Source organism: Jatropha curcas, chromosome 9 (genome assembly GCF_041381405.1).
Source record: "Jatropha curcas cultivar XTBG-Jc1 chromosome 9, XTBG_Jcur_1.0, whole genome shotgun sequence".
Classification (NCBI taxonomy): Eukaryota; Viridiplantae; Streptophyta; class Magnoliopsida; order Malpighiales; family Euphorbiaceae; genus Jatropha; species Jatropha curcas.
This window is the reverse complement of record NC_143159.1, coordinates 3099036-3119476: the sequence shown is the minus strand read 5'-3', so window position 1 is coordinate 3119476 and position 20441 is coordinate 3099036. Positions and strand designations below refer to the sequence as shown.

Sequence of the window (20441 nt, the reverse complement as noted above, 5' to 3'; positions counted from 1 at the left end):
ATATGTAAGTGAAAAGAATACGTACAGGTGCTTTTGAATAACATAAAGGAACGGATGATGATTGTAAAGTGTCTTTCTTCAGTTATGGGTAAGGTCTTTATTAAGAATATGACTATGTAACTTTTTATTTTGGACCGGCAAATCAATTTTCATATGATACAGTCTATGCATAAATAACAAACATCCGTTGGATACTCGGCTGCTAACTGTAAACTCACATGCCACCGTCCAATTTTAGAGTCAAAAGGAGTAATCTGAGTGAATCACAGGACTCCACCCCAAAAGAATAAACAAAAAAGCGAATCAAAAATACATCAGGTAACCGGACTCGTAAGCTAAGGTAAAGTGTTCCTTTTTATTCTCTCTTTAGTGCCAGATGGGGCACTTTTGTTTTCTCATGTAATTGATCGACGAATGAGATTTCTATATTTTTATTTAATTAAATATCTTTAATTAACTATAAGTGTAAGTAAAATTATGGTTTAATTATATTGATTGTATTTTCTCAATTTATGTGAGAGTAAAATTACGCCTATTTTTAAAGAGAATAATTCAATTTAATCCTTAAATTGATAATTTCTATAACAAAGCTCAATTGAGTGCCTATAATTTATTTTGAGCCAATTAGATTCCTAAACTCATAGATTTGGATCAATTGAGTCCTCATTTGAATGAATAGAATGACACCAATAGATAAAATTAATAAAATAACTTTATTTACAACCCACGTTATCATGGTCTCCTCCTTCTCCTCTACTACTAATTTAATAAGGATTCAATTGATAAAATTTATGAGTTCAAGATTGAAGTGCCCTAAAATAAGTGATAAAAATAAAAGGAAAATAAGTTTTGACACTATCATTGGATGTAGTATGTTTTTCATTAAAATATGATATTTCGTATTTGTAGTAATTTTCATTTGTAACTGAAGATATAAATATTCAGTAAAGATCCAGGTCAAAAATAATGAGGGAGAATTTTGAACATTTGTTACTCAATTTCAATGACCTAAATGGTCATTTAATGAGGGTTATAAGTTTGAGCAGTATATTTATTAATTCCTATCAATAAGTATAGGTGCTCAATTGAGCTTTGTTCAAAATTCAAGAACTAAATTAAATTTTTACTCTAGTTGAAAAGGTTGTTTAATTGATACATTTTTACTGAATTTATTTACCGGTCAACTAGGGAGGGTCTAGCGCAGTAGTGTACACCACCATCTGACAAAATTAAAGAAGATAGAAACCGTTCATCAAAATACATTTTTAACCAAAGAGACGCTAATAGAGAAAGCTTCTTTCTTTCTCTTCTCTTCACGTGATTCTGAGCATCATGCAGGTTTTGAGTCCCCGACAGCTGCTTCTCAGTTCTTACATCCTTTTGTCATGAAGCGCTCGCTCTTCCATTCCCTCCCATCACCCTCTCCTTTTTCCTTTCAAATCAAATCCTAAGCTTTTATCCTTCGGGGAATGAAATTGACCGTGCGTCTCTACCCTTTTGAGAAACAGAGACAGCCAAACGCGTTTCTGTGATTTTCCTTTACTGCCTGTGTTAATATTTTTGAGAGAGAATGCTTCATCTTCTCCTATCAAATGCCTTTCTTCTTCTATCATTGAGCTCCATAATCATGGTTTCTGGCTCTTTTGCTTCAGCAGTGAACTCACCACAGCCTTCAGATGCCACTGCGCTTCTCGATTTCAAATCAAAAGCTGATTTGAGAAATCACCTTCCATACTCTCAAAATACAAGTTTCCTTTTCTGTCGATGGCGAGGAGTGATATGCTTTCAAGATAAAGTGGTGCGCCTCGTTGTCCAAGGCTTAGATCTCGGTGGTGTTTTCGCTCCCAACACTTTGACTCGCCTTGACCAGATTCGTGTCCTCAGTCTACAGAACAACTCCCTCAACGGACCCATTCCTGATTTGTCCAAGCTTTTCAATCTCAAATCCTTGTTTCTTGATCGAAACTACTTTTCAGGTTCTTTTCCTCCTTCAATCCATTCTCTTCACAGACTCCGTACTCTTGATCTGTCACAGAACAATCTAACAGGACCACTACCCACCTGGCTAACCTCTCTAGACCGCTTGTACTACCTACGTCTCGACAGGAACCACTTCTATGGCAGCATCCCTCCATTAAACCAGTCATCTCTACGAACATTCAATGTTTCATACAACAACTTTACTGGTGCAATCCCAGTTACCCCCGCATTATTACGTTTTGAGCTCTCTTCATTTTTGTCAAACCCGAGTCTTTGTGGAGAGATTATACACAAAGAATGCCATCCCAGTCCTCCATTTTTTGGTCCATCGCAATCTTCACCAGAGATATCACCGCCACCTTCAGTGGCGCTTGGCCAAAGCGAAGAATTACACGGTGTTGAATTGTCACAACCGAATACCAGTACCAAACATAAGAAAATGGCAGTGATCATTGGGTTCTCATCAGGAGTATTAGTTCTCGTTGGTTCGCTTCTTTGCTTTGTGATGGCTGTAAGGAAACAGAGGAACGAAAAACAGTCAAAAGCTATAATTTCTTCGGATGGCGTGGCTGCAGAAGTGGCGGCAGTGATGCAAATAGACCAGCAAGAAAATGAGTTGGAAGAGAAGATAAAAAGAGTGCAAGGGATGCATGTGGGCAAGAGTGGGAATTTGGTATTCTGTGCGGGAGAGGCACAACTGTACAGTCTGGATCAACTGATGAGAGCTTCGGCTGAGTTGCTAGGTAGAGGCACTTTGGGAACCACCTACAAAGCTGTTCTGGATAATCGTCTGATTGTTAGCGTGAAGAGGCTTGATGCTAGTAAATTAGGAAGCACTAGCAAAGAAATTTTCGAGCGGCACATGGAATCAGTGGGCGGACTCAGGCATCCCAATTTGGTTCCACTCAGGGCATATTTCCAAGCTAGGGAAGAAAGGCTTCTCATTTATGATTACCAACCCAACGGCAGCCTTCACTCTCTCATACACGGTAAGTTTAAAGCTTCTGTCTTCTCTGCCGAATTTTATTTTGGTATTGTTTAACTCAGTGAGCGAGTTTGACAACAGCGATTAACTCAATGAGACAGGATGTGTTGATTTTTTAGATGGATTAATTAATGATTAAAATATTAAATACACAGATTAATATCCATCATCGTCTTATTGATTTGAAGCTACTAGATTTGGCAGTATCTAAGTTTTTTCTACCAAAACCGAGAATCTCGCCGCTGACGACATTGGGAATTGGCTTGATTTTACGAATACTGTAGTGCTATTATTTTATTATTATTATTATTATTATTATTATTATTATTTCGTTTAGAATATGGTTTTCTTTTCAGTTTACTTGTAAATCGTGATTAGAATAGGCAAAAAAGCTTTCGTAATGGGCTTAGGAATCTCGTTAGCCGTTTAATTAGATCTCATCGCGTGGAACACACTACCTATTCAGAGAGTTTCTTTCTGTGCGGGGAAGCGTACAAACTGACGCCATGTGTCCTAGAGCGATTGCTCTGTGTATACGATCCAGCATGTCCAATTGGGCCCACTTCCAATCTTGTTCGTAGTAAAAGGTTAATGAGTTGACGCGCCTATTGCAAACGCGCTCCCCAGCAGAAAATTTTTGTCGGTTGAGATCTGGCTCTCGGACGGGCCCCGGTGCGGGCCACGCACATTGCCACCTTGCCAGTCAATTTTGTGGATAAGACTTTCCGGTCAAAAATTGATACGTCATGAAAGGGTCTCTTTTTTTCGCGGGTCCGACGACCTCTCTAGATTTCACTGAGGTGCTGTAGTCGCTTCTGAATTTAGCATTTCTAATTGGAAACAGTAATTGGCACGTGCAGGTTCAAAATCAGCAAGAGCAAAACCGCTCCACTGGACGTCTTGTTTAAAGATAGCCGAGGACGTAGCCCAGGGCCTCTCCTACATCCACCAAGCATGGAGGCTTGTCCATGGCAATCTCAAGTCCTGTAATGTCCTTCTTGGCCCTGATTTCGAGGCGTGTATTGCAGACTACTGCCTTGTCGTTCTCTCCACTTCAGTATCAGAAGATGACCCAGACCCAGATGTCACGGCATACAAAGCCCCAGAAAGTCGAAATTCAAATCAACAGCCAACATCTAAATCTGATGTATTTTCATTTGGAATTCTCTTGCTAGAACTTTTAACTGGCAAACCTCCCTCCCAGCTTCCGTTATTAGTGCCTGATGATATGATGGGTTGGGTTAGGTCCACGAGAGAAGATGACGGCGGAGAAGACAACAGGCTGGAAATGCTTCTTGAGGTAGCTATAGCTTGTAGTTTGACATCACCGGAGCAGAGACCCACCATGTGGCAGGTGTTGAAAATGTTACAGGAAATTAAAGAAACTGTATTAATGGAGGATGGTGAATTGGACCAGCAAATTGGCATGCTCTAATTATTAGCATTTTGTACAAGTCAAGATATTTACTAATCCATAGAGTAAAAAGAAAATTAGTAGGTGATATAAATGCAGTGATGCTCTTTTCGTGGTTTCTCCATTCTATGTAAGTATTATTTGTGGCATTATATGCAGATGTATTTCTAGCCTATTCTTGCCTCGCTGCTTTATTTGTTTCCTGTCCACCAAAGATAGTATTTTGATAATCTATAATCAATATCTGCAAATAGAGCAGTGAGGCAATTAAAGTTTAAGCAATTGCTCAGACCAATTCTATGTAATCCAGCTGTCCAATCATGGCGGATCCAGGGGAGGGCAATTGGTCTGACCCCCTGTAAGAATCAGGTGCTGTTTAACAGTTTAAGAAATTAAAGTTTGTTTCTGACTATGTTTATTTTCGTTAGGTTTTATATAATATATGTTAAAACAATCGTCTTTAAGTGTTTGATATCTCTTGCAAAAGTTTTCACCAAATACTTAATCTTCAGCTGCCATTTTGGCCATGCGTGTAAACGAATGAGCTTGCAATGTGAAAGCCACATGCCTATCTTGCATAAAGGCAAGCGGCCATTATTGATTGCTTCTTGCATCCACAATCATGATCGATGATTCTCTTCTATGGTTCTACCATAACTAGCATAATATCATCATTTGAGCAAGCATGGTTGGACAACGTCTTTGATGATTTTGCTCCATCTTTGGTATCGAGGGAGGACAATATCGTGTGTACTATATATTTGAGTTAATGAATCATAAAAATTAATACCTACCTCAAGCTGCCTGAAATTTATTATGTTAATAATGATACCCTATTTTTAATTAATCCATTAAATACTTCAATTTTATAAATTACAACTATTAAACACTTGAACTTATAAAATCATTTTATTGAGCACTTTAACACGTAAATTTAGATCAATTAAACATCTTTTAAATAGTTCAAATTAGTATTTTACAAATAAAAATCATAGACTCAAAGAACTATTATTATTATTATTAGTGTAGAAAAATATGCAATACCAAATTTTAAATTAAATGCACAATAAGTCGTGCATAGTTCAGGTTATGAAATAACTTTAGAAATTCATCGTTGTTTTATTTCCACCATTATTATGTCCCCTGTGGATATGAAAGTTAGAATTTCATCAGTACATACCAGTCTCCAATCTCAACCACGCATGGAGGTTTTAAATAGAAGCCCATTAGAAAATATGAGCCCAGTAGAAAAAGGAAGGAGCAGACCATGGGCCGAAGCCCAGTTCAGAACTAGAAGCCGGAAATCATCCCGTAGCGATTGAACATAGAGGTTAATGGGCGGTGGACTTCGCTAGAATCATCTGGTAATCAGTACCCGTAAATCAATAAGGAATTGTTAAAGATCTGTTGGAGCATTTCTGGAATTTAGTTCGACAACCTAAAAAGGAAGAAGAATTAAGAGACATGCACTAGAGCGTTTATTAACTCGTAAAATCTTCGGGAAGTGAAAGAAACCTAATAACAAGGGCACTGAAATGCCAGATGTCATGGACACCGACATGACGGAGAGAGAAGCTGTGACGGTGGTGCCTCAACAAGGTTCGAACGACGTCGTCAAAGAGTTAATCACATTGGCTCGCCAGCTCATCAACCAAGGAAAACCTTCTCAGGCTCTACAAGCTGTAAATTAAAATTCTTTCCCTTTACTATTTTTAATTTTCTAACGATTCTTTTGATTTTCCTGAGTTGGATTTTTATCTTATTTTGCCTAATTTGTCATTACTAAAATTTGATGTTTTTCGTATTGAATTAATCATCTTTTGGATTTTTCGGATTGCCTAAATTAAAAGAAATCTGTTTTTCTTTTCATCTTTTTGATTTTGATTGGCTATTGGCATTGCTAATTTTATTTCTTGTCAATCAACACATTATTTTGTGTGCAAAGAAGAAGATTACGATGAAAAAAGAAAACACATTAAATAGAAAGGGGAAAGTGGTTGTTGCAGGATAATTACTCTAAAAGCTTAAATCTACTATTTGACTCTATATGGAGCAAAAAACATCTAATCTTGAAAAAGACTATTTTGCATCAGGCGATGGAGACTTGAGCTGTTATAGTTTCGTAATTGCTAGTTTATGCTGCTCTTATCATCAAGAGATGATGGTCAAGTTGTTAAGATAATGTCTTGGCTGTCACAAGTACCCAGTGTCTCCATCCACATTTTACAATCTGCTTCCCACGCTATAGCTTCACCTGTTAATAGCTTAATCAGGTATTAATTGGCTTGGATACATGTGCTCAAAAGCCTGTTTCTTTTTTTCCCAACTGCCATAAAACTATTGCTTGAAATGGTAATTGGCATTCGTTGGAGCCTTAGCTTCAATGGCATGAGGCTATGGGATTGAGTGTATTTTTCTAGGTGCTAGTAGGTTTCTTCATGTCAGCAAAGCTGAGGACAAAGGAGTCGTGCTTTTACCGTGATTCATCTTATCATACTAAAGAAATACTGAAGTAACTGTTAATATCTTAGAACTAGGAGAAAAGAAGACCTTAATGTGTTGTTGTAGGGTTATAATTTCACCTTACAAATGTATTTACCATATTTGATTGCTTTGATATATTTGATCAGTATAAGGACTTAGAGAAAGCATTGAATCGATTGATCATTCTTTTTCAAGTCAACCTTTTTTTTTTTGTCAACCTTTTTTTTTTTTTTTCTTCATACTAAGGCTTGGTTGTTGTTAAACATTTGCGTTACCTTAGGGACTTTAATGAGTTGATGACTTCATATTTTCATAAATTTTTATCTTCTTTTTCATGTCATTATATATAGAATTTTCAAGTATATTATCTTTGGAAGATTGGTAATGTAATTGCACATACTCACAGTTCAGAGGTGTTTGTAAATTGCTGTGCACTATGGGTGTAAAGAAAAACTTAGAAACCATATAGATCTAGTGCTTACTAGTGTTTGGAACAGGTTGTCATGGCAATGCGTACCAAAGGTGGGGATGAGGCTGTGTTTCAGTCCCTGAATCGTGCTCGTGAGCTGTACAGGAACAGAATGCAAGAGAACACTGCTGTTGATCAACTTGCGGCTTTGTTTGCTGAGTGTGCAATTGCTGAAGCCCAGCCTTCTACAATGGAAACATTGGCTTGTAATGTAGGTGGCCCATCAATACCACCAGATGCTCATGTGAACTCTATTCTTGCAGAAACTGGCAGGATGCAAATTGTGTTGGATGCATTCTCAGATGGAAGCAGCTTTATCTGTCTACAATGTGGTGGTCTTGTTAGTAACCATCGCAAAGATGAGCATTATGCCTACTGGTGTTGCAAGCTCTGATGTGCTAGAATGTAGAATATCCGGTCCATGAAGTGCTCCTTGGCATGTTTCATTAGCATACTGTTGCCCTACTTCTACATTGGAATACATGGTTCAAGAATGCCAAACATGATCATTATCAGATAAAATGCTAAAAGCCATAAGAGGGGGTTAATTGGTCAAAGTTGGATTTAAGGAAAACCCGCTCTCTTGTTTTGATAACTATAGATAGTGTTTGCTCTATTTTAGTTGTCAATACATTTACATGGATCAAAATCTGTGTATGTAATAATCTTGTATTCCTTTTTCATTTTGCTAATCGAGTGTTTTCTTTTTCTCCTGCCCATTAGCATTCAGGTTTTCTTAGCGCAGTGGCAGCAATTTTCCTGCAGAAGAGTCTGTTTAGATGATATTCAATGTCCAATCTCCCCCTGCATTCAGATGATTTTTAAAAGAAGGAATTCTCGTGGATGACAAAGGTAGCCGGTGTGTGTTTTTTCGGTATTCTTCCAGACAAAATTTCAGATATTTATTCCAGGTTTGAACTTGACGTTTCTTGAAACCTTTTCAAAATGCTGTAACCACGACATCACTTGAGTTCTCAGTGCGTATATTTATTTCACGTTCAGTTCCTCTAGTATTTCACTCAATTTCACCATTGACTTCTGTATATCTCGAAAGTTGAAATTATTAGTATTACGTTTGGATCAACTAATAATACTCGTCAACTCTTATAACGGTAGAAAATAAGAAAACTTACAGCAGTAAGCTTTTACACTTTAGTGAAAGTTGATCAATGGCAAAACTCACACTCCAACACCAAACTATCATTCCATGATACTGTCATTAAACTAGTACAATGTAAACAAAATCACTCTATCTTTACACGGAACCACCGTCGCCAGTGAAAGTGTAATTCAAATTGAACAAAAAAAAAAAATGTTCTGTTTTGAGAGGCAAGTCCTACATGGTTCAATACTTTCACCAGAATCAATATTGTGCTAGCACATAATAAACATTGGGAGAAATTAGCCAGGAAGCTTACAATTTGGGAAAAGAACAAAGAAGAAAGAGAAAAAGATAAAAGGCTGAACCTTTGTTATATATTTCTATACTTGCGGGACTGTTTTCTTCCCTCAAAGTGTTGTTATTGACAGAAAATATATATTATATACCAAAACGTTATAAACGGGTGGGAAGATTTTTCCCTTTTTTACCAGTGCATCACTACTAACACCATGTCACAACTCTGGATAACTTTGTAAAATATTTGGGTGAATCATTGGTAGCATCAACGCTGCTTTACAAGATGCTCCGAATGCACTGACCACATCAAAAAAATTTTTCCAAGAAGACAAACCTAACATTTTCAAAATCAGCTCATCCATGACAACTAGAAGCATAGCTCCTCAACAGCCACTTCCAACACTGCATACAAATGATTCAAGTCGTAATGATATTGAAGGTTCACTGATGTATAAAACTTGGAGCCAGGGGAAAAAGAAAAGAGAGGTAGAAAGACAAAAGATTACCTCCATTTTTTTGCAGGCATGCTCTGTGGAATGGATGGGGATCATACTTATAGGTCAAAGATGAGTATTGGGAAAGAAAAATCTGGTGATGACAGAACATCATACCGCATGTGGCAGAGCATGTGGACGATGCTTTGCCCTTATAATTGTTTCATCACTGTGTCTAATCAATTCTGACAGTCTCCATGGCTTCTGCCACTTCCATTTGAATTGCAAAAGCCACTGGTGATGACTTCTCTTCCACCTCCACAGCCTCCCACCTTGTCCTGCAACTGCTAATTTTCTCATTGACAAATGGCCAAGTGGCACCATCTGCACCAACAGTAAGGTCAACTACTTTCTTAGCCAAGTGACAAGGCAGATTCAAGCCACTAAGGAAAGAAGAAGGAAGCTTACCTTTCTTGTCTGATCTATGAACGCTGTTGATTCTCTTACCAAACTATTAGCAATTCCTGGTGTATATTTCAGCTGTTTCTGTGCTGGGACGGACATTGGAGACAAGGAACCACTCATATCATCAGCAAAATGTTTCAGAGAATTTCCCTGTTCGTGGCCAGGCTGGAGCATTGAGAAATAGTCATATTTTCATTGAGAAAGATAATGATATAAGGCTAAACAAACTAACAGAATTTTCAAGACAGCGCGATAAACTAGTTAGGGAACATCAAAATGCATATTATCTCAAGCTTGCAAATTGGGGTTCCATTTCAAAGAAAGAATACAGAACGCAAAGCTTGGAAAAAGTTTCATTTAGCTGAAGGAAGGATTAGCAGTAAGGGAGTTCATCATCAAAATTATGCAAGTACTCTTTATAAGGAACGCATACACTGAGAGAACCCAGGTCCTAGTAATCTCTATCATCTAAATCAAGCTTAGGGATGCACTCATAGAGTAGAAAAATAAGTTCATCGTACTCTATGAAACATTATCTTACCGAAACTGATGTTGCCAAAGCATTTGAAACAGCTTGCTCTCTCAATTTTAACTCCTTCTCTACTTCCTTTCTTCGCACCTCACTTTGTCGCAACAGGCCTACAAGTTCTTTAAATTGTTCTTTCATTTCCTTGACTTCCATTTCCTTCTCCCATATATGACACCTGTTCATATAATAAGCAAATTAGTCAGGTAGGTGAACAAAATTTACCAACATAATTCAAATAACACATTCATACTGCCTGTTAATCATTTTAGTGTGAATTAAATAAAGGCATTAACAGAAGATAAATTAATAAGACTTGCATAACATCCACAGATTTGAGCTTCCTGTATGTTTGGCACTAACAATCATAGAAGTAACTTAACCAGCTTATTTTTATCATCTTTCTTTGCTGAGTGAATTTTGGCTGTGGAGAGTTTAAATTTATTGATTTCCAACAGCAAAGAGAGGAGGGGAGGGGATGGAAATGTCGAAATGAAGGAATGGCATAGAAAGAAAAACAATAAGCATCATTTCAGGTTCTAAACCACTGCTTCTCTGTTATATGAGCAAACTAGCTCCGTGGTCAAGGTTCAGCTCATGGTCTAATTCTTTTCAATTGCTTGAAGTTCTCCAGAGACTAAAATTACTTTATGAAAGTTTCTGCTACAATAAGCAGGGTATGACTGAGAAGATTGAAGTTGCAGCCAGATACCAAAAGAACAACTTAATGGAATTCCAACAGAATAATATTGTGAACTTCTGAACAGCATTGTTCAAGAAAGCACCTCGCATCTGCCAGAGAATTGAACATATACTGAAGCAAGTTCTTTGCATCTCCCATTGAACGCAGCTGATTCCAACGCCCACGGTTGGTGAATCCACGTTCCCGCTCTTCTGCCTCTGAAAGTTGTGAAGCCATTGCAACAAGTGAATTAGATGATATGCTTAACATGTTCTCAAGTGAAGATATTCTCGCCATTCTTGCATTTGGTGACATGGAAGAAGCCCTGAAAAAGCAGGAAACACACTTCAAGAATTGTGATATTTATCAGAATTTGTGCTCTATTATCTGCTTGACACCATCAAATCTATTTTTTACTGGCCATGTGAAGTGGAAGAATTGTGCAGAATTAAGACAGTATTTTTGCAACAATCTTACCTAGCAAAGCCATTCTTTCCTCTTGGAGGACTCAGCCCCTTTGAAGCAAACTCATCTGCCTGCTTCAACACAGCTAGCTCTTCTGCAAGTGCAGCTCGTCTGTAGATTGCAGCACAATCAACATAAAGTATGAGACCAGATTACGACACCACTTGACACCTGGAGTTATTAAATGTAGGATTAAGCACTTACACTTGGCTTTGTTTCTCATACTCAAAACGGACTTCATGCACATTCACCATGACTTCTAGCTCATGGTCTAGCCAACGTTGTAAGGATTTCTCATTGCTCTGCATGTGCAACTTATATTAAATGTGAGGCAATGATAACCATGTGAACCTAAAGTGAGAGAAGCCAAAATCATTACCTGTCCATTTGTGCCATTTCCGTTGGGTATTGTAGCTGGAAGATTTGGCATATACTATTAGTAATTTAATATTAAGAAAAGGAAAGAAACCACTATGTGAACGCCCCCATGCTCCTAATGATGAAAATACCATGTCGCAGAAGACATTCATATTTAAATCAACTGTATAAGTTTTGATGATGAAAAATGCAGCATAACTTTATCCCTCATAAAAAAGAAGGGGGCATGCACTTACTCAGAACACAGAATGCCCATATACAACTGAAAATGATAAATACAACGTACCTGAGCTGTCTCGGACAGAAGATTTACGAGCTTCAAGCAGCTCCTTCAGCCGCTTGGTGGCCATAGCAGCCTCCTCCGTCTTTCTTTGAAGAACCTGAAACAAACGAACTTATTATGATAAAGAGGCTGCAAATTATCAGTAGAGGTAAATATTGAAACAATATCATTTGATTTTCGAAAAGTTGAGAAGGTAGTAATTCTTCTTTTATTTTCTTCTTGGAAGAGTCTGATACATCCTCCAAATAAAGAATATGTAAATCTGCCAGCCAGATTTTACAAGTAGTAGTCCTACAGCTTCCAAATTTCCATTATTCAGTAAGTTTCTTACTCAAATGTAACATTACCAGGCAGAAGCACGAGTAATTTTTACTAAGTAGCGATGCTTTAAAAAGATTAAAAGGCAGAAAATACACGACAGTATTGACTACTAAATTTTGTGACCAAGACTTAGGCTCGTGGATCCATCATATAAGGACTCAGTCAATTAGAAATACATGGCCAACCAAATGGGATTTTTTGTTAGAAAGAAACTAAAGTCTTTTAGAATTTAAAAACTATTCATCAAAGATGTCTTTTCTCGAAATTATTGTCTACTTAATGTGCAATGAACAGAGCATTAGATATGCAAAAGACAGTATTAAGCTTACCATTTTCTGGCGCTGGTTTAAAGCTTGTAGCTTATGTCTTTCAAATTCGTTTCTTCTGCCCTCCTTCCGCAACTGCAGGAGCAAAATAATTATAAACAAAGGGAGCAAACACATAAAAAATGTTAACAATGTGCTTTACACACACACATATAAAAGATGTAAGATGCTCGTGAGATAATGGCATTTATAAGAACAAGAACAACATTAAAAAATCAAACATGGTTTACATTAACAACCGAATTTCATAAGATCCTATTATGCTCATGAATGCATGGGTAATTTCCTTGACATACAAAAACTGCATTGCCTACATATATTTAACTGCTTGAATTGATCACCACTTCTATCAAATCACATGAGATAGCAAGATTAAAGAAGGGTTGACATAGAAATTTTTCGAGGGTAACAAAACGAATGGAAAAATACCTGAAGCAGTTCTTTCTCCCGAGAGGCTTTCCACTGGCGAAATTGTTCTGCCTCTTGTTTGATCCTGTGTTGCAATTGAACCTGTGCTCTCAGAAGAGAGGGGAAAAAGAAAACAAGAGGAAAAAAACAAGAAAAAAAATTAGCAACATAGATAAAAAATAAACACAAACAATGCAAAATACTTTACCTTTTGGGCTTTTATAGATTGAATTTCATCTTGCAACCTCTTTGCTGCTTCATCACTCTTTTGCTTTTGCTTTAAAAGTTGAACCTGGTTCTCTTGTTTTTTCTTTAGATCCAGAATCTGTGTGCATATTTTGAAATTGTTTATAAATTATAACTTGAACATAATTATGAGTATAGTTCTCTTTGAATGGAAAATGCATCGAATATTGGCTAAAGTGTGGGACCTGTGACTCAAGTGCTTTTAATTTCTGGGCATGAATATCTTGCAATTTTTGTGCCTGCCCATCGGAACCGGATGAGAGATTTTCAATTTCAGCCAACAAGCGATCTCTCTCTTGCTGCATCAATAAATTAAAAAATCAGACATCTTTCTCTGTTGGTGAGCAATAAAAAATTTAGGAGATTTCATTTTAACCTGCACTGCTCTTTTTTCATCCTCTAATTCCATGATTTTCTTGCCAAAGTGTTGCTTCAGCGCTGCAGTATCAATACCTCCAAAAAGTTTCATCTCTGACTGCTCAGGCAGAAAATGGAAAAATATAAAAATCAAGATAACAATTATGTGATTATTAAGCATATGATTGTTAGCACATGTATTATAAGCAACAAAGAAGCAGAGATTACTGAACAGATAATGGCTAGAATTATATGAAGTGTGATTTTCCAATCTGAATATATGCAGAAGAGAGCAAATGAAACAATAGTAACAAATAAGAAAAAAAAAAAGCATTCCCGGATTCAGAGATCCTTATACTCTGACTTGATCATTAGAAGGGAACTTCAGAAATATGAAATTATCATCATGGAACAAGAAAAAATATGTACCTCCTTCTCCTCTAAACGTCTATTCAACTCATGCAATTCCTTATCCATCGTATTCTGCAGAAGTGTGTGCTCCCACTCTTTTGCTACCTCTTCATCAATTTCCCTGGAATCACCTGCTAAAGTTGGCAATTACAGTTCAAATTCAAACCAGAATTTATGCTTTATTGAAGTAAGAAATGCAGAAGCAAAGATTCCAGCAATAAAAGAAAAATTATGATGAACTGTATGTAATAACCAGAAAGGATATAAGGGCAAGTATCAGAGAAAAGGATTTCTACCTGACATGGTTTCTCCCATTTGATAATCTGCTGACTCTATACTGTGCAAACTCCTTTTAAGCCCATCGCTTTTTACATAACAGGTGCTACCATCCTAAAAAGAAATACAATTTCAGATTTACATATATAGCACTTAAAATTAGCGTGAAAGTGAACTACATAATCTCCTGCATTCAGAAACTAAAGGAGAAATCATAAATGTCTAAAAGCATAACATACCTGAGCATCTGTTTCACGTTGCTCCACTGCAGTGCATCTGCTGCGATATTCATGAAGTTCACGGCAGAGATCTTCATTAGCAGCTTCAAGCCAAGCAATTCTTTCCTTAAGAACCTAAATAAACAGATTGTTGGAGATGTTATTAACCAGAATAGATTATCATTATTAGAGATGTAACTAATCCAGAATGGATTATTTTTCAAGTAAATTAAATCTCTCCTTTTAAAAACTTCAATCGGATGATACCTGAACTTCATCTGATGAAGAACCTCCTCCCCCTCGGGCACAAAGTTCAGCCTGCAAAAACTCTAATTGTTGGCGCATTCTTAGCATCTCACTGGACATGGGATCTCTATTTACCTGTTAAAAATAAAAATTTTGCATGTTTATCAACATGAGGGAAAGAGGAAAAAGAAGAAACTAAAAACTAATTTATTATGAAAACTTACAACAGGCTTATTTTGGATATTGCGAGCACGATTTGCATACTTTAGAGTATTAAGAGTCTCCTCAGCATTGATGTCAGCAGGACTAATGCAAGCTAGGAAAGGGAGAAATTCGCATGATGTTAAAATAACATTATATAAAAAGGGATCTACAGGGATAACATAGAGATAAGGCTTCAGAGGAAATAGAACAAAGAGATTGAACTTTGAAGGTTGAGATAGCGAGAGCATGTGAGGTTACCTATCATAACTGTTTTACTGTTACCACCAAGTGAGTCCTGCCAAAAATAGGAACATTAGTCTAAGCATAAATATGAAGTTACATATTTTCTACTTCTTTTCAACTAATTGACCGTTCATCATTCAAGGTATACAGTAAAATGCCAAATGTATCACATTTAGCCGTGGGCGCTGAGGAAGAAATAACTCCAAGTATTTTTGAGAAGGAATTTCCTTAAAAAACCAAAAATTATTCACATCTTTACCACTTCTGTAGATTATTTCAAGGATGGAAGGGGCCAGGGGGTGCTTAGGAAATGGGATTCAGCTCCCAGACAGACATACCTGCAGAAGTCGAGTCAGTTTACTATCCCGATAAGGAACATGTACTCCTTCTTTGCGCTTTTTTTCATCACCTAATGCACTGATAACATTACCAAGTGCAAGAAGGCCCTTGTTTATGTGAACCCCTGGTGAAAAGGTAAAACTGTTCATACATTATACTACAACCAAAAGGTAAATTCACATGCAACAAGTTTTAACCAATGTCACCAACCTTCCTTAAAACGCAAACCATCCGAACCAGTTCTTTTAGCTCGCTCTGATCCAGCAAGATCAACTAAATGCAACTTGGCACATAGATATTCTTCGTTCATACTCTCGTTAGGACTGCTGTCCCCAGGGAACAAAGGATTGAGCTTGCGCATTTGCTCTAATGTGATGGTGAAGATGGCATGTGAACGACTGAACAAATCCACAAGAATTATATGTGAAGGTGGTGATAAGCACTTCAGCTTTAACATTAAGAATTACCAAACGTCTTACAAAATGGGTTGGTAACCCAAAATTTTGCTATGTAACATAACATGAGTTGAGGACTAATTTTTTTTTTTTTTTTTTTTTTAATACTGCAATAATTTTCACCAGAAAAATCATTGTCCACCTGCACGATAAAAGAACTTGATAGGAATTACAGTGATTTATCTTCAAGCCTTAAGGTTACAGCCTTCTTATGTTATATATTACACGTCCACCCTAATTACAGTGTTAACTCAAATCTACTATCCTTACTAGACAAAAGGTTCATAACAAATATCCCTTTGTTATATGAAATATAAGGCATTAAAAAATATTATAAAATCCATGTTAGTCACTTATTTTCCAACTCAACTAATAGGAGACAAAAGCCATTCTTTTTCTGATCATCCTGTAAAGGAAAAATAAACGTTTGCTCATGTATGTTTCACAATAATAGGAATGTAATTTTGATATGCTAACAGTCCCCAGTGTCTCAATGAATTAGTTTTACCATAGTTCTTTACCCACTATTGCTCTGCATCCAACAGTTACACAATCAAAATACACATTATAGTAGGTCAAATAAATGATATTATATAATATGAATATATTATATGACAAATTAAATTCCAGGAAATAAATAAATATGTAGTCATTATATGAATCTACCTCGACTGATTGTTCATGTTTGTACTCCCAGTTGCCCTGCTCAAAGATCCTTGTTCTAAGCAAGCAGCCATTTCCTTAAGAGTGCTGACACTAACTTCAGTAGATCCTGCTAGCGTTATAACACCATTTGATGTTTCACGAATTTGTATTGGTGGTTTCCCAGGGACACTTAATTTTCCTGTGTGCCCATTTGCAGTATCTGATTTGTTCAAACAAGTGGGATCCAGCAAATCACGTACTTCTTCTTTTAGAATCTTTTTCACATCAAAATCTTTCAATTAGATAATTGTCACAGTGATTTCTATATTTTTTATATGCGCACATATATTAGAAATTAGGAATTAGAAAGCTTCTTCAAACTGAGAAGCAGCATACAGAACTTGCTAGATGAACATTTATCATTGTCAAGGTAAAAGCTATGACACACTATACGTCAGTGTTTTAATCAAATCGCTACAAAATTTGCAATATAGGGTGAAAGGGTTCTATGCACCTCAATGAAAGAAACATGCAGTTGGAATTCTGTTTGATGCTTTAGAGTTTCAATCTTGCTGAACAAAACATTCATGACTTGAGGAACTATTCCTGTTTGGATACCATCTTTAAAGCCAGTGCCCATTGTATAAGTCTTCCCGGATCCTGTCTGCAACAGTTGGAAAGATGACAATGAGTAAATAGAAACTGCGTTGCATAGTAATTTTTGCACCAACTGAACAAGTTTCCCATGGAAGATAAAGGTTTACCTGACCATAAGCAAGAACCGTTGCATTATATCCTTGGAATAAGCCATCAACTAGTGGAGCAATACATTCTTCAAACATGGCAGATGAAGGAGAACCAGTGCTCCCATATACATGATCGAAAGTAAATGAATGTGTACCTATTTGTACCTGCACCATGGTCATAAATAACACTTGATTTCAGACATACATGTAAAGCAAACATAGGTTATAAATTAGCAGTTTACGAACTTCAATATTCTGCAATGTCTGAAAAGGCATGTCTTAAAGAAGTTGAGAATACTTCATCATTGTGATCATCATTCATTGCAAGGTATCTGAATCCTCCATCCAGAATCGGATAATATAGCAAGCGAAGACTAATTACCATTTTGGCATAAAACAGTAATATGCGCCATTTAGGGTTCTAAATAGGAATACTAGTGATTCACAATTATTAACTAGAAACCCCTTAGATAATCCACCTATTGCTGGAGCTTGGTGACAATATAGACAAGGGTCTGAACTAGAACTACAGTCAGAAATTTGAAACATGAAATTTGTGCATATAAGGAAGTACACCGTGCAAATATACCACTAATGTGGTAGATTTTGACTGTCCTTAAGAAAAACAAAATTTTTTGAGAAAAAAATTTTAAAAAAAATTCCAAACCAAATAGAGAAGAAAAGGAGGGTTTGTGTTCAGTACTTGATATCATGTCCAAACGAGACAGACTTTGAACAAGTCTTACAATAGAATTAGCTGATACTAGAAACTGGTAGGAAATACAACCGAGGATATCTGATCCTAATTGGCAAACTATTGAATGAAAATGCAGCCAGTGAGGCAAGTAGGTCCATTTTTCAAATCCTAAACAGAATTATATTTTCCACAGAATTTAAACAAAAATATCAAGAATAAAGTTGCACAATTGAATGATAGAGCTAGCTGATTCTTCAAAGGATTTCCCAAGAAGCAAAACCGTGAAAACGGGAAATGTATCCGTTCTTCCCCTAAATAGACGAATGAACTGTCATTTAATCATCCAAATTACCGTCCAATTTCCCCATTTATAGCTTACACAATTAAGAGTGAAAAGCAAACCAAAACATGGAAATGCCAGTCACTAACATAGCTTCTGATCCAAACTCAGACTGAGATGGCACAATCTTTCAAGTCAAACATGCATGATTCTCAGCACGTTGACAAAAAACCGTAGAATCCTCACCCATCCAAGAACCAACTCTAAGATCCAGATCTCCTAAGGAGAACATTACTAAGAATTATCCACTAAAAAGCAAACACAAGACGAAACCAGGAAGATTTTTTTTTATTTAATTTTTCTCCATCAGTGAGTTCATAAATAGTTAACAAAGTCTAACATTCTTGTATGGAAATGTACCTGAGGCTTCCCCGAAATGACAGTGACACAATCTTTACAACCTTGAGCCCGCTCATCGCCAATAAGCGGTCGAACATGAACCGCAACTTTGACACAACAATCCTCAGCTGCAGTACCATTATTAGCAGGAGAGGGAGAAGGAGGAGCTTCCATAGCAAACAAAAGAAATAGATTTATTTGAAGAAAAAAAAAACTGAGAGGGTTAAAATTTAAAAGAAAGAGCGTAAAAAGATCAGCCTCGTTGTTAGAGAAAAGAAACCGTTCTCATTGTCTGAGAAATTGGAGAATTTCAGGACAAGGAAAGTGATACTGCAACAGCAATAGTAGCCCCAGACAGAAGGTGAGGGTGAGAGTAGGCTCTTTTTTTTCACACAGCAGTAGGAGTACTAGAGAGAGAGAGAAAGGAAAGGGAAGGGTAGTTGGGGAAATAGCGGCAAAAGAGTGGAATATTAGAAGTAGTAGAAATGGCAGGGTAACTGCTACGACAACAACCACTATCATTTTCCTTAGCCTTCACTGCACACACCAGCCTAGACGGTTGCGTTGGTAAAACTTTCGTGTCACTCTTTCCCATTTTGCCCTTCCTTCTCTCAACGGCTGTTTTCCCTCCGTTTCTTCTACCTTTTTGACGGTTTTACCCTTTTTAGCCCGTCTGCGTATACAAAATAAATACTACTACTGTGTATCTTCATTTCTTGTTACCTATAATATTAAATTAATTTATTAAAAACCACGTATTATGATGTTCATGATTCATGATTGTCCCCAGAATGTGGTGGAAAAGAGGACCATCACAGCACATAAGCCACGTGATGTCCAATCATTTTTGCGATTTTAATGAAGTCTCGAGCACTGTGTAGTTGAAGGAGGATGGTTTTGGCATAATGTTAAGAATTATGAGTATTGTATTTGTTCATTAACTAGAAAGATAATTTGATTTAGTAATGGGTTTTAATTATACTAATTAATTATAAAATTCGATGAATTAGATGTAAAAATGGATTAATTTGGAGGTATTCGTATGTAGGTGTATATTGATCCGTGAAGCGAAGCATAAGAAGGCATGATGGAAAGTGACAGAAGGGAAATGGTAGGGGATGAAGTAAAGGGAGAGGACGGAAAGAGAGACCCACACAATAGACAGAGCCAGCTGGTGGTCTCCCCTCCTCACATGGTCTTTTTAGTAGTGTCTGTATAATCCTAAGTGGACCCCATTTTCTCTCGTTCATAATAAGTTAACAAGGAATTCACAAAGCCAAAACTCTTCTTCTCTCTCTCCATTTTTTTTTTTTTTTTTTTTTTACAGGTTTTGTAGGAGTTGATTGATTCAGCTGCCCTCGCCATTTTCTAACTTTAAGGATAAGCCTTGTGTCTGTCTGTTTGTGTGGGCATTCAAACATGCCAGACCAGCTCATCTTTTCCATGTAAAATCAAGCACCATTCAAACATGGCAGTCAATTAATTCACCCATCAATCACTAAATTATGTTTTTCATTTCGTATTTGTTAGAAATTACTAGTATTAAGAGATTTAATCAAATAAGTAATATTTTCAACGAGAAATAATTCAAACAGTAAGATATATATAAGCATATTCTAGTTAATTACTCTTAAAAAAAACGAAAAAAAAAAGTTTAGAG

At 36.7% G+C, this 20441-nt stretch overlaps 3 protein-coding genes across 4 annotated transcripts; 2 read left to right on the top strand and 1 right to left on the bottom strand.

Moving 5' to 3' along the window:
- The first annotated feature begins 1246 nt into the window (after window positions 1-1246).
- On the top strand, window positions 1247-4554 carry LOC105630920 (Leucine-rich repeat protein kinase family protein). The gene is made up of 2 exons (XM_012212912.4): window positions 1247-2969; window positions 3826-4554. Exons 1-2 carry the CDS (start codon window positions 1571-1573, stop codon window positions 4398-4400), a joined length of 1974 nt encoding a protein of 657 aa, XP_012068302.1. The 5' UTR covers window positions 1247-1570; the 3' UTR covers window positions 4401-4554.
- A 1157-nt stretch (window positions 4555-5711) lies between these two features.
- Window positions 5712-8051, top strand: LOC105630921 (uncharacterized). The gene is made up of 2 exons (XM_012212913.4): window positions 5712-6061; window positions 7361-8051. Exons 1-2 carry the CDS (start codon window positions 5915-5917, stop codon window positions 7724-7726), a joined length of 513 nt encoding a protein of 170 aa, XP_012068303.1. The 5' UTR covers window positions 5712-5914; the 3' UTR covers window positions 7727-8051.
- Window positions 8052-8502: 451 nt separating this feature from the next.
- Window positions 8503-19264, bottom strand: FRA1 (P-loop containing nucleoside triphosphate hydrolases superfamily protein). Of its 2 annotated transcripts, none has more exons than XM_020677944.3 (26): window positions 18803-19264; window positions 17424-17570; window positions 17174-17323; window positions 16681-16934; window positions 15770-15957; window positions 15559-15683; window positions 15236-15272; window positions 14998-15089; window positions 14795-14908; window positions 14549-14662; window positions 14330-14423; window positions 14052-14167; window positions 13642-13740; window positions 13451-13564; window positions 13228-13344; window positions 13041-13121; window positions 12615-12686; window positions 11968-12061; window positions 11683-11717; window positions 11508-11605; window positions 11316-11414; window positions 10942-11163; window positions 10172-10334; window positions 9634-9795; window positions 9238-9549; window positions 8503-9133 (listed from the first exon to the last, which is right to left on the bottom strand). In XM_020677944.3, the coding sequence occupies exons 1-25, from the start codon at window positions 18953-18955 to the stop codon at window positions 9337-9339; spliced, it is 3153 nt and encodes a 1050-aa protein (XP_020533603.1). In that variant the 5' UTR covers window positions 18956-19264; the 3' UTR covers window positions 8503-9133; window positions 9238-9336. The 2 variants fall into 2 exon arrangements, with proteins under 2 accessions (XP_020533603.1, XP_012068304.1); XM_012212914.4 differs by having other exon boundaries at window positions 14052-14164; window positions 18803-19262.
- Window positions 19265-20441: the final 1177 nt, after the last annotated feature.

Excerpts from the sequence above, each read along its gene's own strand:
- LOC105630920 (XM_012212912.4), top strand. The coding sequence starts at position 1,571 with ATGCTTCATCTTCTCCTATCAAATGCCTTTCTTCTTCTATCATTGAGC. Across the intron at positions 2,970-3,825 it reads CCTTCACTCTCTCATACACG|GTTCAAAATCAGCAAGAGCA; the intron begins GTAAGTTTAAAG and ends TGGCACGTGCAG.
- LOC105630921 (XM_012212913.4), top strand. The coding sequence starts at position 5,915 with ATGCCAGATGTCATGGACACCGACATGACGGAGAGAGAAGCTGTGACG. Across the intron at positions 6,062-7,360 it reads CTTCTCAGGCTCTACAAGCT|GTTGTCATGGCAATGCGTAC; the intron begins GTAAATTAAAAT and ends TGTTTGGAACAG.
- FRA1 (XM_020677944.3), bottom strand. The coding sequence starts at position 18,955 with ATGGAAGCTCCTCCTTCTCCCTCTCCTGCTAATAATGGTACTGCAGCT. Across the intron at positions 13,122-13,227 it reads AATCTATAAAAGCCCAAAAG|GTTCAATTGCAACACAGGAT; the intron begins GTAAAGTATTTT and ends CTGAGAGCACAG. Across the intron at positions 11,606-11,682 it reads GAAATGGCACAAATGGACAG|AGCAATGAGAAATCCTTACA; the intron begins GTAATGATTTTG and ends TTGCACATGCAG.